General features: G+C 40.9%; 1 protein-coding gene across 44 annotated transcripts in view; it reads left to right on the forward strand.

Annotated features, from left to right (window-relative positions):
- The window catches only part of robo2 (roundabout, axon guidance receptor, homolog 2), a 554,737-nt gene that overhangs the window by 504,002 nt on the left and 28,134 nt on the right, over positions 1–22,601 (forward strand). For 17 of the 44 annotated variants that reach the window (XM_083547778.1, XM_083547745.1, XM_083547756.1 and 14 more), the window contains 7 exons: positions 163–334; positions 777–965; positions 1,193–1,219; positions 4,844–4,886; positions 15,811–15,938; positions 18,667–18,942; positions 20,726–20,851. In XM_083547778.1, the coding sequence (XP_083403904.1) occupies positions 163–334; positions 777–965; positions 1,193–1,219; positions 4,844–4,886; positions 15,811–15,938; positions 18,667–18,942; positions 20,726–20,851 (961 nt within the window). The remainder of the gene's footprint in view (positions 1–162; positions 335–776; positions 966–1,192; positions 1,220–4,843; positions 4,887–15,810; positions 15,939–18,666; positions 18,943–20,725; positions 20,852–22,601) is intronic. The other 27 variants (XM_083547769.1, XM_083547786.1, XM_083547763.1 and 24 more) reach the window with 3 other exon arrangements.

Below are 22,601 nucleotides of genomic sequence, written 5' to 3' on the forward strand. Positions count from 1 at the left end.
ACAATAATAATAAAAAAAAATAAAATGTATAAAAATCATTTGAATTTAAATAATACACATTAAATAATACACTGATCCATAACACACACACGAGCGCACATGCACACGTTGCACAAATACAGTTTATATATATATTTATACAAATTTCCCTTTTTTGTTCAGATCTGGTGTTTGGCGAATGAGACACGTTTCCACATCAATAAGACGGTGGATGCTGCGATCCGCTCGGTGGTGGTCGGCGGTCTGCAGGTGGGGTTGCTGTACCGGGTGGAGGTGGCCGCCAGCACCAGCGCAGGAGTAGGAGTGAAGAGCGAACCTCAGCCCATAATCATCGGTACGATGGAACACTCCAAATCCGTACCACCTTCATAACCCGAAACCTTCTCCCTCTCAGGGGAAATGTCAGGGTTGAGAAAGTTAAAGCCACCATCCGTCTACATGTGGACCAAATTATATATATATATATATATATATATATATATATATATATATATATATATATATATATATATATATATATATATATATATATATATAAAGGAATCACTTTGTAGAATAAAACGTGATGCATGTAATCCCTGAACAGTCCTGACTGGTTTGACCCGTAACTGATGATTTGCCCAGTGACATGCCCTTATTTCCCAAATGTCATCCTTACAATCCATCTCGACTCTCGTCCTCTGGGAGATTTATCAGCCCATATATATTGTGTGTGTGTGTGTGTGTGTGTGTGTGTGTGTGTGTGTGTGTGTGTGTGTGTGTGTGTGTGTGTGTAGGTAAAGACTTCCGAGATGTCATAGTGAGCGGGGACAAAAATAACAGCATCACGGAGCAGATCACGGACGTGGTAAAGCAGCCAGCGTTCATCGCTGGGATCGGAGGAGCGTGCTGGGTCATCCTCATGGGCTTCAGCATCTGGCTCTACTGGAGGAGGAAGAAGAGGAAAGGACTCAGCAACTACGCCGGTAAAAATCAAAACACGGGTTTTTTCCGATTCTCACAGCGACGAGACCGGCGTGTAGAAATACGTTAGTTTGGCTCCTGTCCTCACACACACACACACACACACACACACACACACACACACACACACACACACACACACACACACACACACATCCTCCTGGAAGCTGCAGCACTCCCCATTCCAGCCGTCTTAACACACACTCTTTTGTGTCTTCTTTTTTTGCAGTTCAGTCGTTCACCTTCACCCCGGCAGGTACTGTTCATTTGTCCCGTCTTATCACTTCCAATCCGTCCATCCGTTCTCCGTTACCTCCACTCTCTCCCGAGTCACTCTGTCCGTCCCGCGGCGTCCCTCGTCTTACAGCCATCATTTTCATTCATAACAACGGTGATGGTGCTCGGTTTACGCCGAGACTCCTCACATTCAGGACGTGTTCATTCATAAAAATGCACGATTTACGATCCACGATCCTTTTATCGGTTTTCGAGTTTAATGCAAAAAAAATACACGGTAAAATCCACGAGTTATTTATTTATATAAATAAATCAAAGCGAAGCAGCTGAACACGTCTAGTCGATTCGGCTTGCTTCGAGTGGAATTCTTTCATTTTTGAGCAGAAACAAAACCCTAAATATATAAACACATATACAAGAAACAAGGAACAACAAACATGGATATACAAAAAAAAGTCTCCATATTGATACCTGACGATAAGATTGATGCTTCTTTTTGAACATCTCATCCCACATTTAGACCCCACTTGTTGTTCTAATAAGCTCCACTCTTCTGGGAAGATGTTCCACTAGATTTTGTGGAGATTTATGTGAGATTCATTCAGCCACAACGGTGTTAGTAAAGTCAGGTACTAGAGGTGTAACGGTACACATATTTATATAGAAATTTTTCAGTACAGTCCTTTTTACGTGCGGGACACAGTTACAATCCGAGTTCGCTCAGGAACGTATTAAGTGGCGGACCGCAAGTTTGTTTAGTCTCCGCCTTGCACTATGAGAGCATTTTATTATAATGATTAAACTTGAAAACATACACAACAATGCCAGGGGTATAAAAAAGAAACTAGAGTTAACACAGTGTCACTTTCGACTTTCCACCGGAAAAAGATTTATTTTGCGCATGCATGAAAATCCTAAAGAATTCATAGCGCTAGCGTTAGCCGCTAACCAGGAAATGGTTAATTATTTTGTTTTTGTTAAAATATATATACAAATATCAATAATAATAAGCTGCGTTAGCATTTCTTTCCCCGGACCGGTCCGGAATCAAACCGAGCTGGTATACTTTTGTGTACCATTACACCCTAATCAGGTAGTGATGTAGGTGAAGGTGAGGAGGCCTGGGGTGCAGTCAGTGTTCACATTCATCCTAAAGATTTTCAGTAGGATTAAAAAGCTCTATAGCAGGAGATCTTCCACTCCAACCCATGTAGAGTGTATCTTTATGGAGCTGGAGCTTTATGCACAGAGGTAATGTCATGCTGGAACAGGATTAGGTCTTCTAGTTCAAGGAGAAATTTCATCCTGTACAAGTGTGTGCTTTAAGATTTATGCTAACAGTTTGTGGAGGAACCACATGTGACTGAAAAATTCAGGTGTCCCAGAACTTTTCTCTAAATAGTTCTCTATATATACAAGTAATAATTATTGGTGAATGTAAAACAGGTGCCCAAACTATAAAATGACAGTTCAGTGGGGTACAGTGGCTGATGGGAAATATAGTTTGTGTCTGTAAACTTGACATAAACCTTCACAATGAAACAAAAAAGGAGTAGAAGAAGATTTCTCAGTCTAACCCATGTTATACTATTTGAGTTTGGCCATTCTCTTATTTACTTATCCATCGGCCTTATGGCCTGTATATGTACCATATTGTCTCTGTGTGTGTGTGTGTGTGTGTGTGTGTGTGTGTGTGTGTGTGTGTGTGTGTGTGTGTGTGTGTGTGTGTGTGTGTTCATTTTATGATCCATCTGGAAGCTCATCTTTTAATATTTAAGCGTTTTTGATGTTCATCTTTATATGCTTTTTTTTCTCAGCAACAAACAGCATGCACTCCTTATATCAATCCTTCTGTACAGTGTATGTTCTGTGTGTGTGTGTGTGTGTGTGTGTGTGTGTGTGTGTGTGTGTGTGTGTGTGTGTGTGTGTGTGTGTGTGTGTGTGTGTGAGAATGTGTGTGTGTGTAGAGAATCATTCATAGATAGATAGATAGATAGATAGATAGATAGATAGATAGATAGATAGATAGATAGATAGATAGATAGATAGATAGATAGATAGATAGATAGATACAAAAGTATTAGGACAACTGACATTTCCAGCCATATTTGCTTCTTCTCCAAACTGTTACCACAATGTTGGAGGCACACACTGGTATAGAACGTCTTTGTATGTATTTTTTCATTCACTTGAACTAGAAGAACCAAACCTGCTCCAGCAAGACAATGCCCCTGTGCACAAAGCCAGCTCTAAGAAGATATCCTAGTGGAAGATCTCCTGCTATAGAGCTATGACCTCAACCCTATTGCTGACTGCACCCCAGGCCTCCTCACCTCACCTACATCAGTACCTGACTTTACTAACATCCTTGTCTCTGAAGGAAATCCACACACTCCAAAATCTTGGAGTCCCAGAAGATCCTAGGAGGTTATTATCACAGCAAATGGGGAATAAAATTTGGAATAAAATGTTCAAAAAGCACAAACCAATCTTATACTCATGCGTCCGCAAGCATTTGTCCATGTAGTGTAAGTTTTCAGTTGCTTATGGTAAATTCACGTGTTACATTTTTATACGATTGTTTGCCTTCAACTTTGTGCTAACAGTTTGAAGAAGATCCACATATTGCTGGAAAAGTCACTTGTTCCAATCCTTTTCTTTTGTTCATTGAACCGTAGGCACTGGGTTGAAATACTCCCATCGTTTATGTTGATACAGAAAAGAGAACGACAGCATTCTGAACTGTACAATAAAAGAGAAATGTTGTGATTTATGGAAATTGATCAATGTCATGTTTTTATCTAAATGATTTCCTCAAAAATATAAACACACACATGCTCACATACAGTACCGTAGCAGCACACGTGTTCAATATCGTGTAATGAGAGTTTATTTGCCTTTAATATGCATTAGGCAACTGAAATAAAAACATTGTTCAAGACTTTTCAGACTAAAAAAAGGCATCAGATGTCTATGAGTTAATTACAAACAGAAAAGCCATTTTGGTTTTGTGGAGTTAAATGGAGTTATGGTATTGAGTTGAATCGAGTTAGTGGTTAAAGTTGGGGTTCCACCCAGAAAACCAGGGAGATGCAGAGAACGTTTGAGCCTGTAATTACATGTAACTGTAGACTTTAGGAAATTTGGTTTGTAATTATATTTTATTTTTTTTCTTATTTTTCTTTCTTTTAACCATACAAGAGAAAGGGGACAAAATTATGGACAAAATTCTCAGAAAATTTAGAAAAAATACTATTTTTACATTGAAGAAAAACACAAACTTGTTGGAATGCTGTGAATTTAACGATTAATTTTAGTTAACCGTTTCAGTTCTGAGGTCGTAGCCGTATTTCTATGTTTGACCTTTATTCGAAATAAACAATGAAAAAGGCGGCTTTGTGGAGCAAATTCAGAACTTCACAAACCATTACATTGATATTTTTATTTATTTATGTATTTATTTATTTACAAAACCAAACGTGAGTTATTAAAAAAATGAACCATTGCTATATGTCTACCAAAAATTTGCAAATAAATATATAAATAATCCCATTTCTCTCTCTCTCTCTGTCTCTCTCTCTCTCTCTCTCTCTCTCTCTCTCTCTCTCTCTCTCTCTCTCTCTCTCTCTTTCTCTAACCTCAGTGACGTTCCAGCGAGTTGACGGAGGCTTGATGAGCAACGGAAGGTATGTTCCCGCCTTATCATCATAGTCCAGATCACGAGCGTTACCTTTCTTCTGTAGCGGCTCATTAAAAGCGTTACATTACATGCACATTTACGACATTTGGTGAATGCTGTTATCCAGACTGATGTGCAATTTTGTTGCTTTTTTTATATTGATGCTTTTTAGATCAATAAATGCTAATGCTAATACATAATAACACACAATAATACATGATACTGGTTTATTGGGACATGTTATCAGTCTAGAACAGAGGTCCCCATATACCAGGTTTTGACCCAGTACAAGGCCATGACAGAGTTGCTATTGGGTCACAAAATCATGAGAAAATGTCTATAGATACAGTATGACATCTATAGATATGATGTATATTATTTAAGTTAGACGCTTAAGAGCCACTATCCAAATTTACATACAGCACAATTTGACCTCGGTTTTTAAGTTAACGGGTAGGGGGAAAAAATGCAAAACATGAAATTGTCATTATTTTTATTAAAGTTGTTTATTTTTGTGAACATCAACAGTTAAAATTTTTTTTAAGTAAAAAAAAAAAATTAATTTTATATATAAATATATATATATATATATATATATATATATATATATATATATATATATATATATATATATATATATATATATATATCATATTACCGCAGTGCACTCAATCATATAATTTAATTAATTAATTAATAATTTATGAAAAAAATAAATATTAAATAAAAGGAAAAAATTTACAGATGTATATATATATATATATATATAAATACAGTGAGGAAAATAAGTATAAGTATTTGAACACATTTTGCAAGTTCTCCCACTTAGAAATCATGGAGGGGTCTGAAATTGTCATCGTAGGTGCATGTCCACTGTGAGAGACATAATCTAAAAAAAAAATCCAGAAATCACAATATATGATTTTTAAACTATTTATTTGTATGATACAGCTGCAAATAAGTATTTGAACACCTGTCTATCAGCTAGAATTCTGACCCTCAAAGACCTGGGGGGGAAGTGGTAGCTCCAGAGGTTAAGGCGCTGGGTTACTGATCGGAAGGTCGGGGGTTCAAGCTCCGGTATTGCCAAGCTGCCACTCTTGGGCCCTTGAGCAAGGCCCTTAACCCGCTATGCTCCAGGGGTGCCGTATCATGGCCGACCCTGCGCTCTGACCCCAGCTTCTAAGCAAGCTGGGATATGCGAATAACAAAATTTCACTGTGCTGTGATGTATATGTGACAAATAAAGGCTCTAGGCTAGAATTCTATCTATTCTATTCTATTCTTCTGTTAGTCTGCCTTTAAAATGTCCACCTCCACTACATTTATTATCCTAAATTAGATGCACCTGTTTGAGGTCGTTAGCTGCATAAAGACACCTGTCCACCCCATACAATCAGTAAGAATCCAACTACTAACATGGCCAAGACCAAAGAGCTGTCCAAAGACACTAGAGACAAAATTGTACACCTCCACAAGGCTGGAAAGGGCTACGGGGAAATTGCCAAGCAGCTTGGTGAAAAAAGGTCCACTGTTGGAGCAATCATTAGAAAATGGAAGAAGCTAAACATGACTGTCAGTCTCCCTCGGACTGGGGCTCCATGCAAGATCTCACCTCGTGGGGTCTCAATGATCCTAAGGAAAGTGAGAAATCAGCCCAGAACTACACGGGAGGAGCTGGTCAATGACCTGAAAAGAGCTGGGACCACCGTTTCCAAGGTTACTGTTGGTAATACACTAAGACGTCATGGTTTGAAATCATGCATGGCACGGAAGGTTCCCCTGCTTAAACCAGCACATGTCCAGGCACGTCTTATGTTTGCCAATGACCATTTGGATGATCCAGAGGAGTCATGGGAGAAAGTCATGTGGTCAGATGAGACCAAAATATAACTTTTGGGTCATAATTCCACTAAACGTGTTTGGAGGAAGAAGAATGATGAGTACCATCCCAAGAACACCATCCCTACTGTGAAGCATGGGGGCGGTAGCATCATGCTTTTAGGGTGTTTTTCTGCACATGGGACAGGGCGACTGCACTGTATTAAGGAGAGGATGACCGGGGCCATGTATTGCGAGATTTTGGGGTACAACCTGCTTCCCTCAGTTAGAGCATTGAAGATGGGTCGAGGCTGGGTCTTCCAACATGACAATGACCCGAAGCACACAGCCAGGATAACCAAGGAGTGGCTCTGTAAGAAGCATATCAAGGTTCTGGCGTGGCCTAGCCAGTCTCCAGACCTAAACCCAATAGAGAATCTTTGGAGGGAGCTCAAACTCCGTGTTTCTCAGCACCTACGATGACAATTTCAGACCCCTCCATGATTTCTAAGTGGGAGAACTTGCAAAATAGCAGGGTGTTCAAATACTTATTTTCCTCACTGTATATGTGTGTGTGTGTGTGTGTGTGTGTGTGTGTGTGTGTGTGTGTGTGTGTGTGTGTGTGTGTGTGTATTTTACATTTAATATTCAATTAAATCACACAGTATAGTTATTTATTCGTTAAATTTTTTGTATTTATAAATGAATATATAAATGAATATATTCCCTCCATCCTTTGTTCATTCATTCATTCATTAATTCATTCATTCATTCATTCATTCATTTATTTATTTCATTGGGATGTGGAATTGTCAGGAATTTCTCCTTTTATGAGAAATTCTTGAAGATGTACATAAAAAAGAAAGAGAATCCATAGCGCAAAATTTTAGTAAAAACGTTTCGCGATGACAGGAAGTGCCAGCAAATTTGTACATGCAAAAACAAATCGTGCTCAGTGCGAGGCAAAGACTAAACAAATATGCGGTCCGCCATTAAATATGTTCCTGACGGAACCGTTTTCCACAAGTAAAATACAGATTGCATTCGGAACACGTGCACCGTACCGAAAGTCCTGTAAAGTCCTGTAAAGTCCTGAACCAAAACAGTTTGGTGCGAATACTTGAACCATTACACCCCTAGTGGATATATATTAGATGATTTAATCAAGCCCTTCAAATTGCTTTGCTATCTTGATTCCAAGCAGCCATAATTGATAGACACAGCAAAAGCCCCACCCCACCCCAATTAGCTGATATTTTCAAAACAGAACTGGGTCTTGGTGTATAAATAGGTTGAAGACCCCCTGGCCTTCACAACAGTAACCCCCTGGCCTGAACTCTACACAACAGTAATGGAGATCTGGCTGGTGCTTGTACGAATACATTTTCATGGGGAGACAATAAACATAATAACAATAAAAACTGCCCGGAGATGAATAGCAAAACCGGTGACGTTTACAGCCACAGGCTTGATGCATGTTCGAATACACAATCAGCGTCTAGCGGCAGAAGGTTCGAGGCTCGTTTGATTGCCCCTGATTGTGTGTGTTCTGGCTCAGATGCCGGCTCTGTCCTCGCGCACGGCTGTTTCACGCGATGACTTTCATCAACCGCACGCCATTTCCACACGCGTCAACAAGGGGCTCTAATATCGATATATGACTGATGGATCTCGGGATAAGAGCTGCCTGTTTGTGTAGCCTGCATAACATCGAGCAACACACACACACACACATATCTTTGCACATCTCCCTTCACGGCCGGCTGGTCTCTCTCATAAATCTCACCCCCCAAAAAGAATTAGCAGAAACAATTTAAGCAGAGACGGGTTTTATTTTATCATTTGTCACGTCGCCTCAATCCCCCCCTTCCCTGTAAGGCCGAGGCGGACCCCTACAGTGATAAATTTGCCTGTCACCCTGCCGAGGCAGCAGGGATATGAGCATGTGTAATAATGTAAAAATAATTACCCCGGGGAGAGGTACGCCGACTCGGATAACCCCACCGGAGCCTTGCAGTAGCCTTGGCACTGCATTTCAGTGCAGGGAGGGGAAAAAAAAGGTTTGTTTGAATGACACCAGTTACTCCGATCCTCCAGAGACGTGGATTCAGAGACACTCGCTATGGCCTTTATTACAGGTACCTGACTGGATAAATTCACTCGAGATCTTGTCTCAGAAGTGTGTCTCAGACGCCAGACGAGGCTTGTTTTTCTAACCACTTGTCGATCCACCCCCACCCCCATTACCGGGCCTTGACTCAACACGGCTCAATACATGCATGACTAAACGATGGCAATCGTTCTATCACCTAATTCCATTTGAAATAATTGTAATTCTCTGTTATTGCTTGGATTTTCCGTCACGATTACAACTGAAATTACAAAAGACTGATATCATGACAATGTGCACATATGAAGGATGAAATGGGCAAAATAATTTTTACAGTATATACAGTATACTGGTAAAAGTATTGGGACACCTGACTTTTCCAGCCATATCTGATACTTCTCCAAACCGTTACCACAAAATTGTATATGACGTTTTTGGATGCAGGAGCATGAAATTTTCAGCATGGCACAAAAGCCAGCCTCATGAACATATGCTTTTCACGGGTTGGAGTGGAAGATCTCCTGCTATAGAGCTCTTTGGCTCAGACCTTTGGGATGATTGTGAATGCTGACTGCACCCCAGGCCTCCTCACCTAATCTACATCAGTACCCCACTTTACTAATAGCCATGTCACTGAAAAAATCTCCAGAAAATCTAATGGAACATCTTCCCGAGCATATAAGAGCAAATTGGGACTAAATGTGGAATAGGATGTTCAAAAAGTAGCACATATCACTCGTATGGTCAGGTGTCCACATTCTCACATCACTTCACCAGCGAAGTCACTACACCCACTTGAGCATAGATGTGTTTGAAATGTAGCAACCAAGTTAGAAATATTGGGGAAAATATCAGTCTATAGATCTGTGAAGTTGTATAAATACAGGGCATGCGAGGCTAAGGTAAGGCTAAAGACTTATATTTTTTAAGTATGTTTTGCTAAGTATTTTGTGCTGGATTTCTATTTGCTGGCTTTGCTTTTCTAAGTATGTTTAGCAAGGTTTATTTTGCTAAATTTGTTTTTCTAGTTTTGTTTTGCTAGTTTTGTTTTGTTGGGTTTGTTTTGCTAAGTATGTTTTCTAGGTTTGTTTTGCTAAGTATGTTTTTGCTAGGTTTGTTTTGCTAGTTTTGTTTTGTTGGGTTTGTTTTGCTAAGTATGTTTTCTAGGTTTATTTAGCTAAATTTGCTTGTCTTGTTTTGCTTTGCTATACTTGTCCTTCTAGCTAAGTTTTGCAAAAGAAATGCTATGTAATTCGCTGTATTAAAAAGATCTCCCAGGGTCTGTAGAAATCCAGATGTTGAGCGACTGCGCGTCGAGCGTTGTCGGGGGACGGAGCAACCATTTGTTTACGTCTCCTATTTATTGCATTAATTAGACAATAGCAAATGAGTCCACGTCTGTCTTTTTTCTCCCTCTATTCCTCATTGGCTGTGTCCAAATTGCTCTGAGTGAACAATTACCCTTAATCGATCACAGAATAAATGATTCATGGAAGATGAATAGCCAGCAGATTGGTCAGGCCTGGATACCTTGAGTTTGGCTGCTGGTTTGCTTCTCTTTCTCTCTCTCTCTCTCTCTCTCTCCCTCTCTCTCTCTCTCTCTCTCTCTCTCTCTCTCTCTCTCTCTGTCTCTCTCTCTCTGTTGCTCATTTCACTTTAGAAACCCGAATGCGTTGCAAAAACGTGGCTTTTATAGCCGTGTACCAACAGATAAGTGAGCACTCACGTATTAAAGCTAAGTGACAGCATCCTCCAGTCGATGTAAATCTAAAAAGGAAATGCAAGTCTCAGTGTGACTTAAGTATAAACTAATATGCAGGCTTTTATTCCAGGCTTGGTCTCCGATCTTTCTTTCTTTCTCTCTCTCTGATGTGTGTGTGTGTGTGTGTGTGTGTGTGTGTGTGTGTGTGTGTGTGTGTGTGTGTGTGTGTGTGTGTGTGTGGAGGGCGTGTGGGCCGACAAAACTGCCCAGATTTATGAAGTGGCTTCGGGATTAATATTGCTCGCTTCACTTGTTTATGGTTCCTCTCACATCCCTGCTCCTGAGACAGTATTTCAGGCGAGAGCGCTCGTCTCCTGGCCTGGCAGCGGAGGAGAAAAAATGGATCGAGATCAAAATCTACACCCTGCCAAGGCCACTTCAGCTGTCTTCCAAAGGGATGATTCGAAACCTTGGGATGATACACGCAGTGCTGTTTTTTTTTTTTTCCCCGGATGGCTTTGCGAGTTCGCTTTAGGAGTCATCTTTTAGGCAGCCATATTTCACAATCTAATCAACCCCTTAGATCGCCAGAGGTGACAAATGCAAGGACGGCGCGAGCGTTTCTTCTGTCAACATCATCATCATCGCCACCCAGACGCCATCAAACCGACGCTTCATGGGGAATCTGTGTTCATTGTACAAAAAAAATTCCATTCTTTCTTCCCTTCCTTCCTTCCTTCCTTCCTTCCTTCCTTCCTTCCTTCCTTCCTTCCTTCCTTCCTTTTTTACTTCTTAATAATTATCTTCCTTCCTTAATCCTTTTCTTAGTTCCTTCCTTTCTTCCTTCCTTAATAATTTCCTCCCCCTCCCTTCTTTTCTGTCACTCCTTTCAGTGATTGAGAACTTGGTTGAATGTTTGTACAGGAAGAAAACGATTATGCGAGGAGAAAGGAAGGATAAAAGAGAGGAAAAGATGAGGGGATGGAAGAAGAATAGTTGATTAAAGACAGAAGCTGAGAATTAAAGGTTGTCTTATCAAAATTTTAAGAACAAATGAAAGAATTCAGGGATCGAATGCCAAGGAGACCAGACAACGAGGCGAACAAGAGGGAGGGAAAGATAGAGAGAGAGAGAGAGAGAGAGAGAGAGAGAGAGAGAGAGAGAGAGAGAGAGAGAAATGCAGACAAAAGGACGGTGAGTGACACGGTGTAGTGACAGCTGAACAAAAGGGAAGCAGAAATAGGTAGATGTTGTAATGATAGACAGTATGCATCAGTAAGAAAGAGAGAGAGAGAGGTAGAGAAATAGAGGGAGAGAAAGAATAAAGGATGCAGGATGTTTTTTTTTTTTTTTTAGACAAAAGACGAGAAGGATAAAATACAGGGTGTATAATAAGGGGTCGCAGTGGGGTAAAAAAAAAGGCTCACGTGTCTAATGCGGATGCACAGCCATCATTTTGAATGACTTACCCCTCCCTCTGAGCCCCGGGGGGCTGTTTTGGCATTCAGTTGCCATGTTGTGGGGCTTTTAGTCTGTCAGGGACCCCGATACCCTCACAGCTCTCATTAAAACCCGAGACTGGGAGAATGGAGCTCCAGCCGAGCTTCCATTACCTGTATATAGCCTCGGGGTCCATACACTAACACATAATACCCCCAGGGGTTGAAGGAGAGGGGCACTGTGGGGCATCACACACACACACACACACACACACACACACACACTAGCGGAGGAACAGAGATCAGGCTGAGGATGATGGACAGACAGAATTTCTGGAAAGTCTTGCCGAGCTGCCTTAACACATTGTGATCATCATCATCATCATCATCATCATCATCATCGACAGAGGGAAGAAAAAAAAGAGACTGTGAAAAGACAATAGATTGACAAAGTGATACAGAGAGAGTATAGAGAGAAAGAGAGAGAGAGAATCTGTCCTCCTTAACAGCATTAAGGTTATTATCGTTCCATGAATATACAATAAGTCTCTCTCTTTCTTTCTCTCATTCCTCTCCTTCATCCATTCCTTCAGTCTTTCTTTATCACACTGCTTTGAATGTAAATCTTTATGACTCCACGTTTGTAATAACCATTACTATTATAAAGAAACGCAGTATGACAGAGCGCTGTATCACAGACAGGAATCACATACAGCGAGAATAAATGCCATAAAACAAGAACCCAATGAACACAATTCAGCAAGTCTCCTTTCACTGTAGCCACAACTGCACTGCCCGCATGCATCATCTCTAGCAGAAGCATCGATATCGACCTCATAAAATGACCTCGTGGTTCTTCCTGCGTTTTTTCATCAAAAGCTTATCGACTGTTTAGAACTGTTTCGGACGACCTTTTCCTCACGATCTCCAGCCGTTCTTGAAAAAGTCCATCTTGTAAAAGTCCTGCAACCAAATCTGTTTCTTCTCCTGTGTCAGCCTTTGTGGAATGAAAAAAGACAGCTATTAAATCCACATGAAGATTTTTGAGCTTGTGCAGTTTGATAGAGATGCGGGTTGTGAGCTCGGACTAGTGCGTTCTCTGACCTTCCAAACAAAAGATGTGAAAATGTTAATGTGTTTGGATGCCTGCTAGAGGGCCTCAGCCAACTAAAAATCTGATTGGTTAAAACAACAGCCTTAGAGCAGCATGAATTTCAAGCTACGTTTCGCCAAAGTCTTTATTGTGAAATAAAGACTCTGTCACGTGATGTGATGGCTGTAATCTGATTGGATAGAAACTGCAATCGAAAATGAGACTGTGTATGTGTGTGTGTGTGTGTGTGTGTGTGTGTGTGTGTGTGTGTGTGTGTGTGTTGCTCATAGTAACCATCCTGATCATGTTAGCATGTGCCAGAGTGGCCATAATGTCCTTCTGCATTCACCCATGACAGGTTAAACTCCTAATGAAGGCCTTTATGAGTCATTATGTGTGTGTGTGCGTGGGGGGGGTGGATTTTTAGGGAGTAATGGGGAGAATGTACTGTACTACACCGTGGAGAGCGATGAGGCAGGACGGAAAATTTCAGGAATGCCTTTGAGAAGTGTGAACCTGCTTTTAATGCAGTTACTACAGTGGAGTCAGTGACATCATCAGAACAGTCCAGCAAACAAAGTTCTGATTTAAAATATTAAAGCAAATGTGAGTTTACTGGTCAGATAGATGATGTGCTGTAGAAATGATTGTAGCAGCTTCTGGATCTGTTTCCACTATAGGAGCAACAGTGTTCATTCTGTTACTGCATATCTACAAGAGCTGTATATATATATATATATATATATATATATATATATATATATATATATATATATATATATATATATATATACAGTGGGTACGGAAAGTATTCAGACCCCCTTAAATTTTTCACTATTTGTTATATTGCAACCATTTGCTAAAATCATTTAGGTTCATTCTTCTTCCTCATGAATGTACACATAGCTCCCCATACTGACAGAAAAACACAGAAATGTTGACATTGTTGCAGATTTATTAAAAAAGAAAAACTGAAATATCACATGGTCCTAAGTATTCAGACCCTTTGCTCAGTATTTAGTAGAAGCCCCCTTTTGATCTAATACAGCCAGGAGTCTTTTTGGGAAAGATGCAACAAGTCTTTCACACCTGGATTTGGGGATCCTCTGCCATTCCTCCTTGCAGGTCCTCTCCAGTTCTGTCAGGTTGGATGGTAAACGTTGGTGGACAGCCATTTTTAGGTCTCTCCAGAGATGCTCAATTGGGTTTAAGTCATTGCTCTGGCTGGGCCATTCAAGAACAGTCACGGAGTTGTTGTGAAGCCACTCCTTCGTTATTTTAGCTGTGTGCTTAGGGTCATTGTCTTGTTGGAAGGTAAACCTTCGGCCCAGTCTGAGGTCCAGAGCACTCTGGAGAAGGTTTTTGTTCAGGATATCCCTGTACTTGGCCGCATTCATCTTTCCCTCGATTGCAACCAGTCGTCCTGTCCCTGCAGCTGAAAAACACCCCCACAGCATGATGCTGCCACCACCATGCTTCACTGTTGGGACTGTATTGGACAGGTGATGAGCAGTGCCTGGTTTTCTCCATACATACCGCTTAGAATTAAGGCCAAAAAGGTCTATTTTGGTCTCATCAGACCAGAGAATCTTATTTCTCACCATCTTGGAGTCCTTCAGGTGTTTTTTAGCAAACTCCATGCGGGCTTTCATGTGTCTTACACTGAGGAGAGGCTTCCGTCGGGCCACTCTGCCATAAAGCCCCGACTGGTGGAGGGCTGCAGTGATGGTTGACTTTCTACAACTTTCTCCCATCTCCTGACTGCATCTCTGGAGCTCAGCCACAGTGATCTTTGGGTTCTTCTTTACCTCTCTCACCAAGGCTCTTCTCCCCCGATAGCTCAGTTTGGCCGGTCGGCCAGCTCTAGGAAGGGTTCTGGTCGTCCCAAACGTCTTCCATTTGAGGATTATGGAGGCCACTGTGCTCTTAGGAACCTTAAGTGCAGCAGAAATCTTTTTGTAACCTTGGCCAGATCCGTGCCTTGCCACAATTCTGTCTCTGAGCTCTTCAGGCAGTTCCTTTGACCTCATGATTCTCATTTGCTCTGACATGCATTGTGATCTGGAAGGTCTTATATAGACAGATGTGTGGCTTTCCTAATCAAGTCCAATCAGTATAATTAAACACAGCTGGACTCAAATGAAGGTGTAGAACCATCTCAAGGATGATCAGAAGAAATGGAAAGCACCTGAGTTAAATATATATGAGTGTCACAGCAAAGGGTCTGAATACTTAGGACCATGTGATATTTCAGTTTTTCTTTTTTAATAAATCTGCAAAAAGGTCAACAATTCTGTGTTTTTCTGTCAGTATGGGGAGCCGTGTGTACATTCATGAGGAAGAAGAATGAACTTAAATGATTTTAGCAAATTGCTGCAATATAACAAAGAGTGAAAAATTTAAGGGGGTCTGAATACTTTCCGTACCCACTGTATATATATAGACAGATACATGGAAGCAGATGGGCTGGTTGGTATGTAGATGAATGAATTAAAAGAAGAATGAATCAATGGATGGAGAAAATGGCTTCTCGCTCTCTCACACACACACACACACACACACACACACACACACACACACACACACACACACACACACACACACACACACACACACAGAGAGTGCGTACATGTTTATTAATTTTTATACTATTAAACATTAATTCAAAGGTACAATGAATGTTCTATCACACTAAAATGTAACTATAATAAGAAACACCCCCCCCCCCTTCTCTCTCTCTTTCTCTCTCACACTCTCTCTCTCTAGTCGTCCTGGCATCCTGAACGCTGGCGAGGCGAGTTATCCTTGGCTAGCAGACTCCTGGCCGGCCACCAGCATGCCTGTTAACAGCAGCTCCGGAGGACCCAGTGATCTCGCTAACTTCGGACGTGGAGGTGATCTTCTGCACGTGCTTCATTACCTTCTGACTGGCGATTAGCACATTAATCCAACAACAGCTCACTCAGTTTCACAACATTATCAACCTACCGCATTTTTATGTAGGTGCAGCTCTATGAACAGTTTGTTAAAGTGTTGCTATGTAGTAAAGTAAAATGAACACGTTTTATGTAGAACGCTGAACCACTGAACCTCTCCCATGTCTCTTCATTTATCATGAAGGGCTTCTGTAGGTGTCATGTTGTCCTATAAACCTGCTGATCTACTAGCATTATTGTATATTGTGTAATTTTGCTGACAGTCTCATGTCTGGACTTTAAATCACCTTGTCAGTATAATCACATGAGATAGATAGATAGATAGATAGATAGATAGATAGATAGATAGATAGATAGATAGATAGATAGATAGATAGATAGATAGATAGATAGATAGACAGACAGACAGACAGACAGACAGACAGACAGACAGACAGACAGACAGACAGACAGACAGACAGACAGATTGATAGTAATTGAAGTGCTTTAGGTGGCTTTAAAAGAATAAAAACTTGGATGGATGGATGGACGGACGGACGGCAGGCGGTCGGTTGGTCGGTCGGTCAGTCGGTCGGTCGGTCGGTCGGTCACTCTGAAAGAGCTCCAGCATTTCTCTGTGGAGATAGGAGAATCTTCCAGAAGAACAACAATCTCTGCAGCACTCCACCAATTAGGCCTATATGGTAGAGTGGCCAGATGAAAGCAAGTCAGTAAAAGGCACATGACAGCCTGCCTGAAGTTTACCTAAAGAAACCTGAAGGACTCTAAGACCATAAGAAACAGAGATTGAACTCTTTGGCCTGAATGTTAAACGTCATGTCTGAAGGAAACCAGGCACCGCTCATCACCTGGCCAGTACCATCCCTCCAGTAAAGCATGGTGGTGGCAGCATCATGCTGTAAGGACGTTTTTCAGCAGCAGGCACTGGGAGACCTTTCAGGATCAAGGGAAATATGAACGCAGCAATATACAGAAACATCATTGATGAAAACCTGCTACAGAGCGCTCTGGAGCTCAGACTGAGGCGAAGGATTATCTTTCAACAGAACAACGACCCTGAACACAGCCAAGATAATGTACATGTGATTAATACGTTGTTATTATGGGGTATTGTTATAGAATTTTGTGGAAAATAATGAATTTGATCCATTTTGGAATAAGACTTTAACATAAAATGTGGAAAAGGTAAAGCGCAGTTAATGCTTTCCGGATGCTCTGTACCTCACCCTCATTTGCATCCTGTAACCTGATAGGCTCTTATATGTTATGACACAATAACCATGTTTTAATGATGCAGCAAAACAGTTACCTGGTGGCGGCACCGCGCCAAGCCATCACACTTCATTTGAAATGCTGTACAGGAATTTAGATGATCACAGCATGTTGATGAAGGAGATGATAAGGAGCTGTAGATTTGTCTGCTTATGGCCTGCTTTTGTTTGAATACACATTTATACATCACAGCATTGAGACACTCCTATCTCGGCACCTGGCAGTGTGCTGTCATTTGGAGAGTAATGGAGAGCGCTCCATCCATCTGCATAAAGAGAGAGAGAGAGAGCAAGAGAGAAGGAGGAGTGCAGAGAGAGTGTAGGAAAGAAACGATGGTCCTGAGATGGGCATCGAGTCGTGAAGGACAGACGCAGCTTGAGAGGCACAGATGTGGATGCTTCTGTCGTGACTGTACATCATCTCCCCCTCAGTGGGCTCATACACACACACACACACACACACACACACACACACACACACACACATATGCATGAAGAGTGTCAGTGCTGTGCGTTTTTGAGCAGGGATCGAATCAAGATTTTGTATGACCTGAAAAAATACAGAAATAAAAAATATATAAGGAGAAAACATCTGTGGCTCGTTAGCCGCTACATAAGACCTCTATAACGCTCTACAACCCCAACTACATAACAGTTGCATAACAACTACATAACCTCTGCATAATACATTTTTAACCCCTACATAGCCTCTACGTAACCCATAACAGCTCATAGCACCTACTGTATGTAACCTCTACATGACATCAGACACTTGCCATGAACCTACATACAGTGGTCTCCCGGAACTCACAGGGGTTACGTTGTAAGACCCCCCGAATATATATATATATATATATATACCCGCATCAGTCATCACTTAGTTTTTGTTTGTTTGTTTGGGGGGCTCTACCTAAAATCAGCGTTTTTGGGGCTACATAACACATACATAAGAAAAGTGACAGGTATATCTCCTAGGATTTTGGGTGTTAACTGGCTTATGTAGTTGGTATTAAGCCCTATTACAATTGTTCTACAATGTTGCCATGTATTGTATCTGTAGCAGAAGCAGTTTTATAAACACTGCTATCAGTTGAAATATTGCCTTATACAGTGAAAGCTAATCTCTCACTATAACAGACTGAAGTATCTAGTCAGTTGTCATAAAGGGCATATGTAGGTCTTATGTAACCCTATAAATACTGCACTCAATTAAAATCATTTTATACAATGACATCATGTCCCACAACGTTTCTCCTACTATATCACCACTATATTGGGCCAAAATAACTGGTCACTTGTCATTAACAGCTTATGAAGTCCTATAACAATAAAATACTGTCTCACAAATAAATCGCAATAGACACTACTCCACATATACATTGTTCATCCCTCTTGATCTCCCCATTCTTTTGCAGACGTCATGCCCGCGGGTCAGACGGATAAAACGGGTACCATGATGTCAGACGGCGCGATCTACAGCAGCATCGACTTTACCACTAAGTCAGGGTTTGGCAGCGCGAGCCCGGCGTCTCAGGCCACGCCGTATGCCACGACGCAGATCCTCCACTCCAACAGCATCCACGAGCTGGCGGTGGATCTTCCCGAAGCCCAGTGGAAGAGCTCGCTCCAGGCCAAGCAGGAAATGGCCAACCTGGGCTACTCGCTGCCTGATAAGAACTCCTGCAACAACAGTGAGTAGTGACAGAGAGCGAGCATGGAGTGTTTTATGGTGTGTGTATGTGTTATGTGTGTTGGATGTGTCGTTTGTGTCACGGGGCCAATTTCTGAAACGAGGCCGTTTTTTTTTTTCTCTGGAGATTTCCTCCAATTTCAGGTCTAGCCGTTGTGTCTGCGATCATTCAGAAGTGTGACAAATGGCTAATAAAGCTAAGCTTTGTACATCCTTTGAGGAAAACCCTGCTTTAGATTACTCCAATCATTTTTATTTTTATTTCTTTTCACTAGTCTGTAGATCACATCCGTAATCCTGCAAGTCCTGTCCTGCGTATATTTTATTTCTCTCTTAAACACAACTCCAGTAATTACGCTAAGCTAATTAACCGTCCGCCTCGAGTCAGCGTGGGTGCGTTAGAGCAGGAAATACAATAAACAAATAACGGAGGATTTGTGTTGCACCAATTCGCTTTAAACATGCTATTAAAATCTTAACCTCTAATTAAAGCCTTAATTACCTGGGATTGATTGGGATCGGTGGGCGTGGTGGGACTCGCAGGTCAGCCGTGGGAAGGCCTTCGGTTTTACACACCCCAGACGCAGAATCCAAATATATTAACAATTCATTTTTATTTTGCTCACAATGTTGAACACAATGGAGTTGAGTTGAGTTTAATGTGAAGCTCAGAAAAGGATTAAATCACAGGTTCTGTTTCATCCTGAGAGTTTATAAAAAATGTGTTTTATACAAATTTAATCCAGATTAAAGCTAAAATGTGCTGCTGCAGGTTTATTCAAAATAAATGCTTTAAAAAAGACGTTTACAGATAGATAGATAGATAGATAGATAGATAGATAGATAGATAGATAGATAGATAGATAGATAGATAGATAGATAGATAGATAGATAGATAGATAGATAGATTGATGGATTGATGGATTGATGGAAGAGTGAATGGGTGGATGGATTGATTGATGGAAGGGTGGATGGATGGATGGATGAATGGATGGATGGAAGGGTGGATGAATGGATAGATGGATGAATGGATAGATGGGTGGGTGAGTGAATGGATGGATGGATGGATGGATGGATGGATGGATGGATGGATGGATGGAGGAATGGATGGATGGATGGATGGATGGATAGGCAGATGGATGGATGGATGGATGGATGGATGGATGGATGGATGGATGGATGGATGGATGTTTGGATGGAAGGATGGATGGATGGATGGATGGATGGATGGATGGATGGATGGATGGATAGATAGGCAGATGGATGGATGGATGGATGGATGGATGGATGGATGGATGGATGGATGGATAGTTTTATATATATCAGTCAATGAATAAATACCTAAATGAATGTGTAACAAACTGGTTTAAAGAAAAAAATAAAAAAAAGTTTATTTTCATAATAATTTATTATAAACATTTTAATTTCAAATGATAAAATTACATTAATTTTTTTGGAACATTTCTTTCTTTAGTGCAGAATAAATCTTTGTGGATCTTTGTTTCAGGTTGGACGCACTAACGTGCATCAGATGTTTCATGAATGTGTTTTAGGAGATTCATAGTTTTATAGAAAGTCTGGACTCTGTAGCAGAATTACAGAGTGGTGTGTGTTTAGTGTATGTATGTGTGTGTGTGTGTGTGTGTGTGGTGTGTGTGTGTGTGTGTGTGTGTGTGTGTGTGTGTGTGGCACGGGGCTGTCGCTCTAACTGCACGTTCTGCATGCGCTTGTGCTTGTCTTGCCTCTCACCTGACGCCACTGTTTTTGACCTTCGACCCCACTAGCACTCCTTTTCATTCCTGACTACCGATTGGCTGATGGATTGTGTAATAGAATGCCACACAACCAATCACAGGATTTCAGCACCACCAGTTCCCACAATAGTTCAGAGCGGAGCGGCAGCCTCACAGGTCGGTATCTCACTGATTCAGGATCCACCACAGTCCACACCTCAACCCCCTTTTTTCTCTTTCTCCTTCCTGCTTCCTCTTTTCTCCTTCTTCCTTCCTTCCTTCCTTCCTTTTTTTTCTCCAGCTCCATTCTAACTGCTCCTTCATATCCATCATGTCCCTTCAGGTCCTTCCTGCTTCTCCTGATCAGTCCATCTCACTCTAAGGAAGAAAAAGGAAGTGTGGAAAATATTTGGAAGTGTGGAAATTAGTATAAAAATGATTGGAAGGAATAAAGAATGAAATAAAAGTGATTGGAAGGAATGAGAAATAATAGATGAAAGAGGGAAAGGGAAAAATAGAGAGATTTAGGAAAGGAACGGAGGAAGGAAAGATAGGGAAGAAAGAAAGAAAAGTAGAGAGGGAAGATAGAGGGGAGGAGGAAGAGAGGAAGAAAAGGTAGAGCAAAGGAATGAAGGAAGGATGATAGAAGGAAGGAAGGAAAATGAAGCCAGCATGAGTGAAAGAAAGAAAATATCAAGGGAAGAAAATAAGGAAGGAAAAAAGACAGAAAGAAAAAGAAAGATAGAGGAAAGACAGGTAATATGGAAGGAAAGAAGGTAAGAAACGTGTAGGAAAGGAAGGGATGAAGGTACATTGGAGTAAAGGAAAGTAAAATGAACAAAGAATGAAAGGTAAGATAAAGGAAAGGAGAGAATAAATGATGGAAAATGGAGGGTGGGAGTGGATGAAGGTGAGTACATGTAAATATAAAATAAAAATAGATAAAATGAACTAATTAACTAGTACATAGATTAAGGAAGTGAGGGAATAAGGTAGAGAGAGAGAGAGAGAGAGAGAGAGAGAGAGAGAGAGAGAGAGAGAGTAAATGAAGAAAAAATTGAAGCAGTTGAGGAAGGAATGAAGGGAAGGTAAAAAAAAAAAAAAAGGAAGTGAGAGTGAGTATGCAGTAAATAACAGTGCACCAGATAAAGCAGGTTAATGGTGATGATGATGGTGATGATGATGATGATTTCATTATAAATCTGTGAGAAATAGGAGACACCATATTCCCTTTACTGAGAAGTAAACAGTAACATTTCACAGCTAATTGTGTGATTTATTGATGAACTAACTGACAGTACGATTCATGAGTGAATGTGTCATTAACCCGAGCGCTGAGGAAACTTTGCTTTTGCACTGATGTCTGCTTCCTCTAATGATGTTTCTGCACTGTGTCTTCCATAAGGAGACAAATATTGATACGAAATGGACCAAAGTTTATATTTACAGCAATTTTCAGCCGCACTTCTCCAGAACAACATCTATTTATCTTCATGATACAACTACTGGGCCCAGACAGACAGACAGACAGACAGACAGACAGACAGACAGACAGACAGACAGACAGACAGACAGACAGATAGATAGTTTGGTGGATAGGTAGACAGACAGACAGACAGACAGACAGACAGACAGACAGACAGACAGACAGACAGACAGATAGATAGATAGATAGATAGATAGATAGATAGATAGATAGATAGATAGATAGATAGATAGATAGATAGATAGATAGATAGATAGATGGGTTGGTGGATAGGTAGACAGACAGACAGACAGACAGACAGACAGACAGACAGACAGACAGACAGACAGACAGACAGTGAATGGCTGAATAGCTGGATGGATAGATTTTAACCACATCCGAAAGAAAATTTCATCACCAGGTCAAGAATTTCAGCATATAACAGTTTTAATTCGTTTCCAT

This window comes from Silurus aristotelis (assembly GCF_946808225.1).
Source record: "Silurus aristotelis genome assembly, chromosome: 8".
Classification (NCBI taxonomy): domain Eukaryota; kingdom Metazoa; phylum Chordata; class Actinopteri; order Siluriformes; family Siluridae; genus Silurus; species Silurus aristotelis.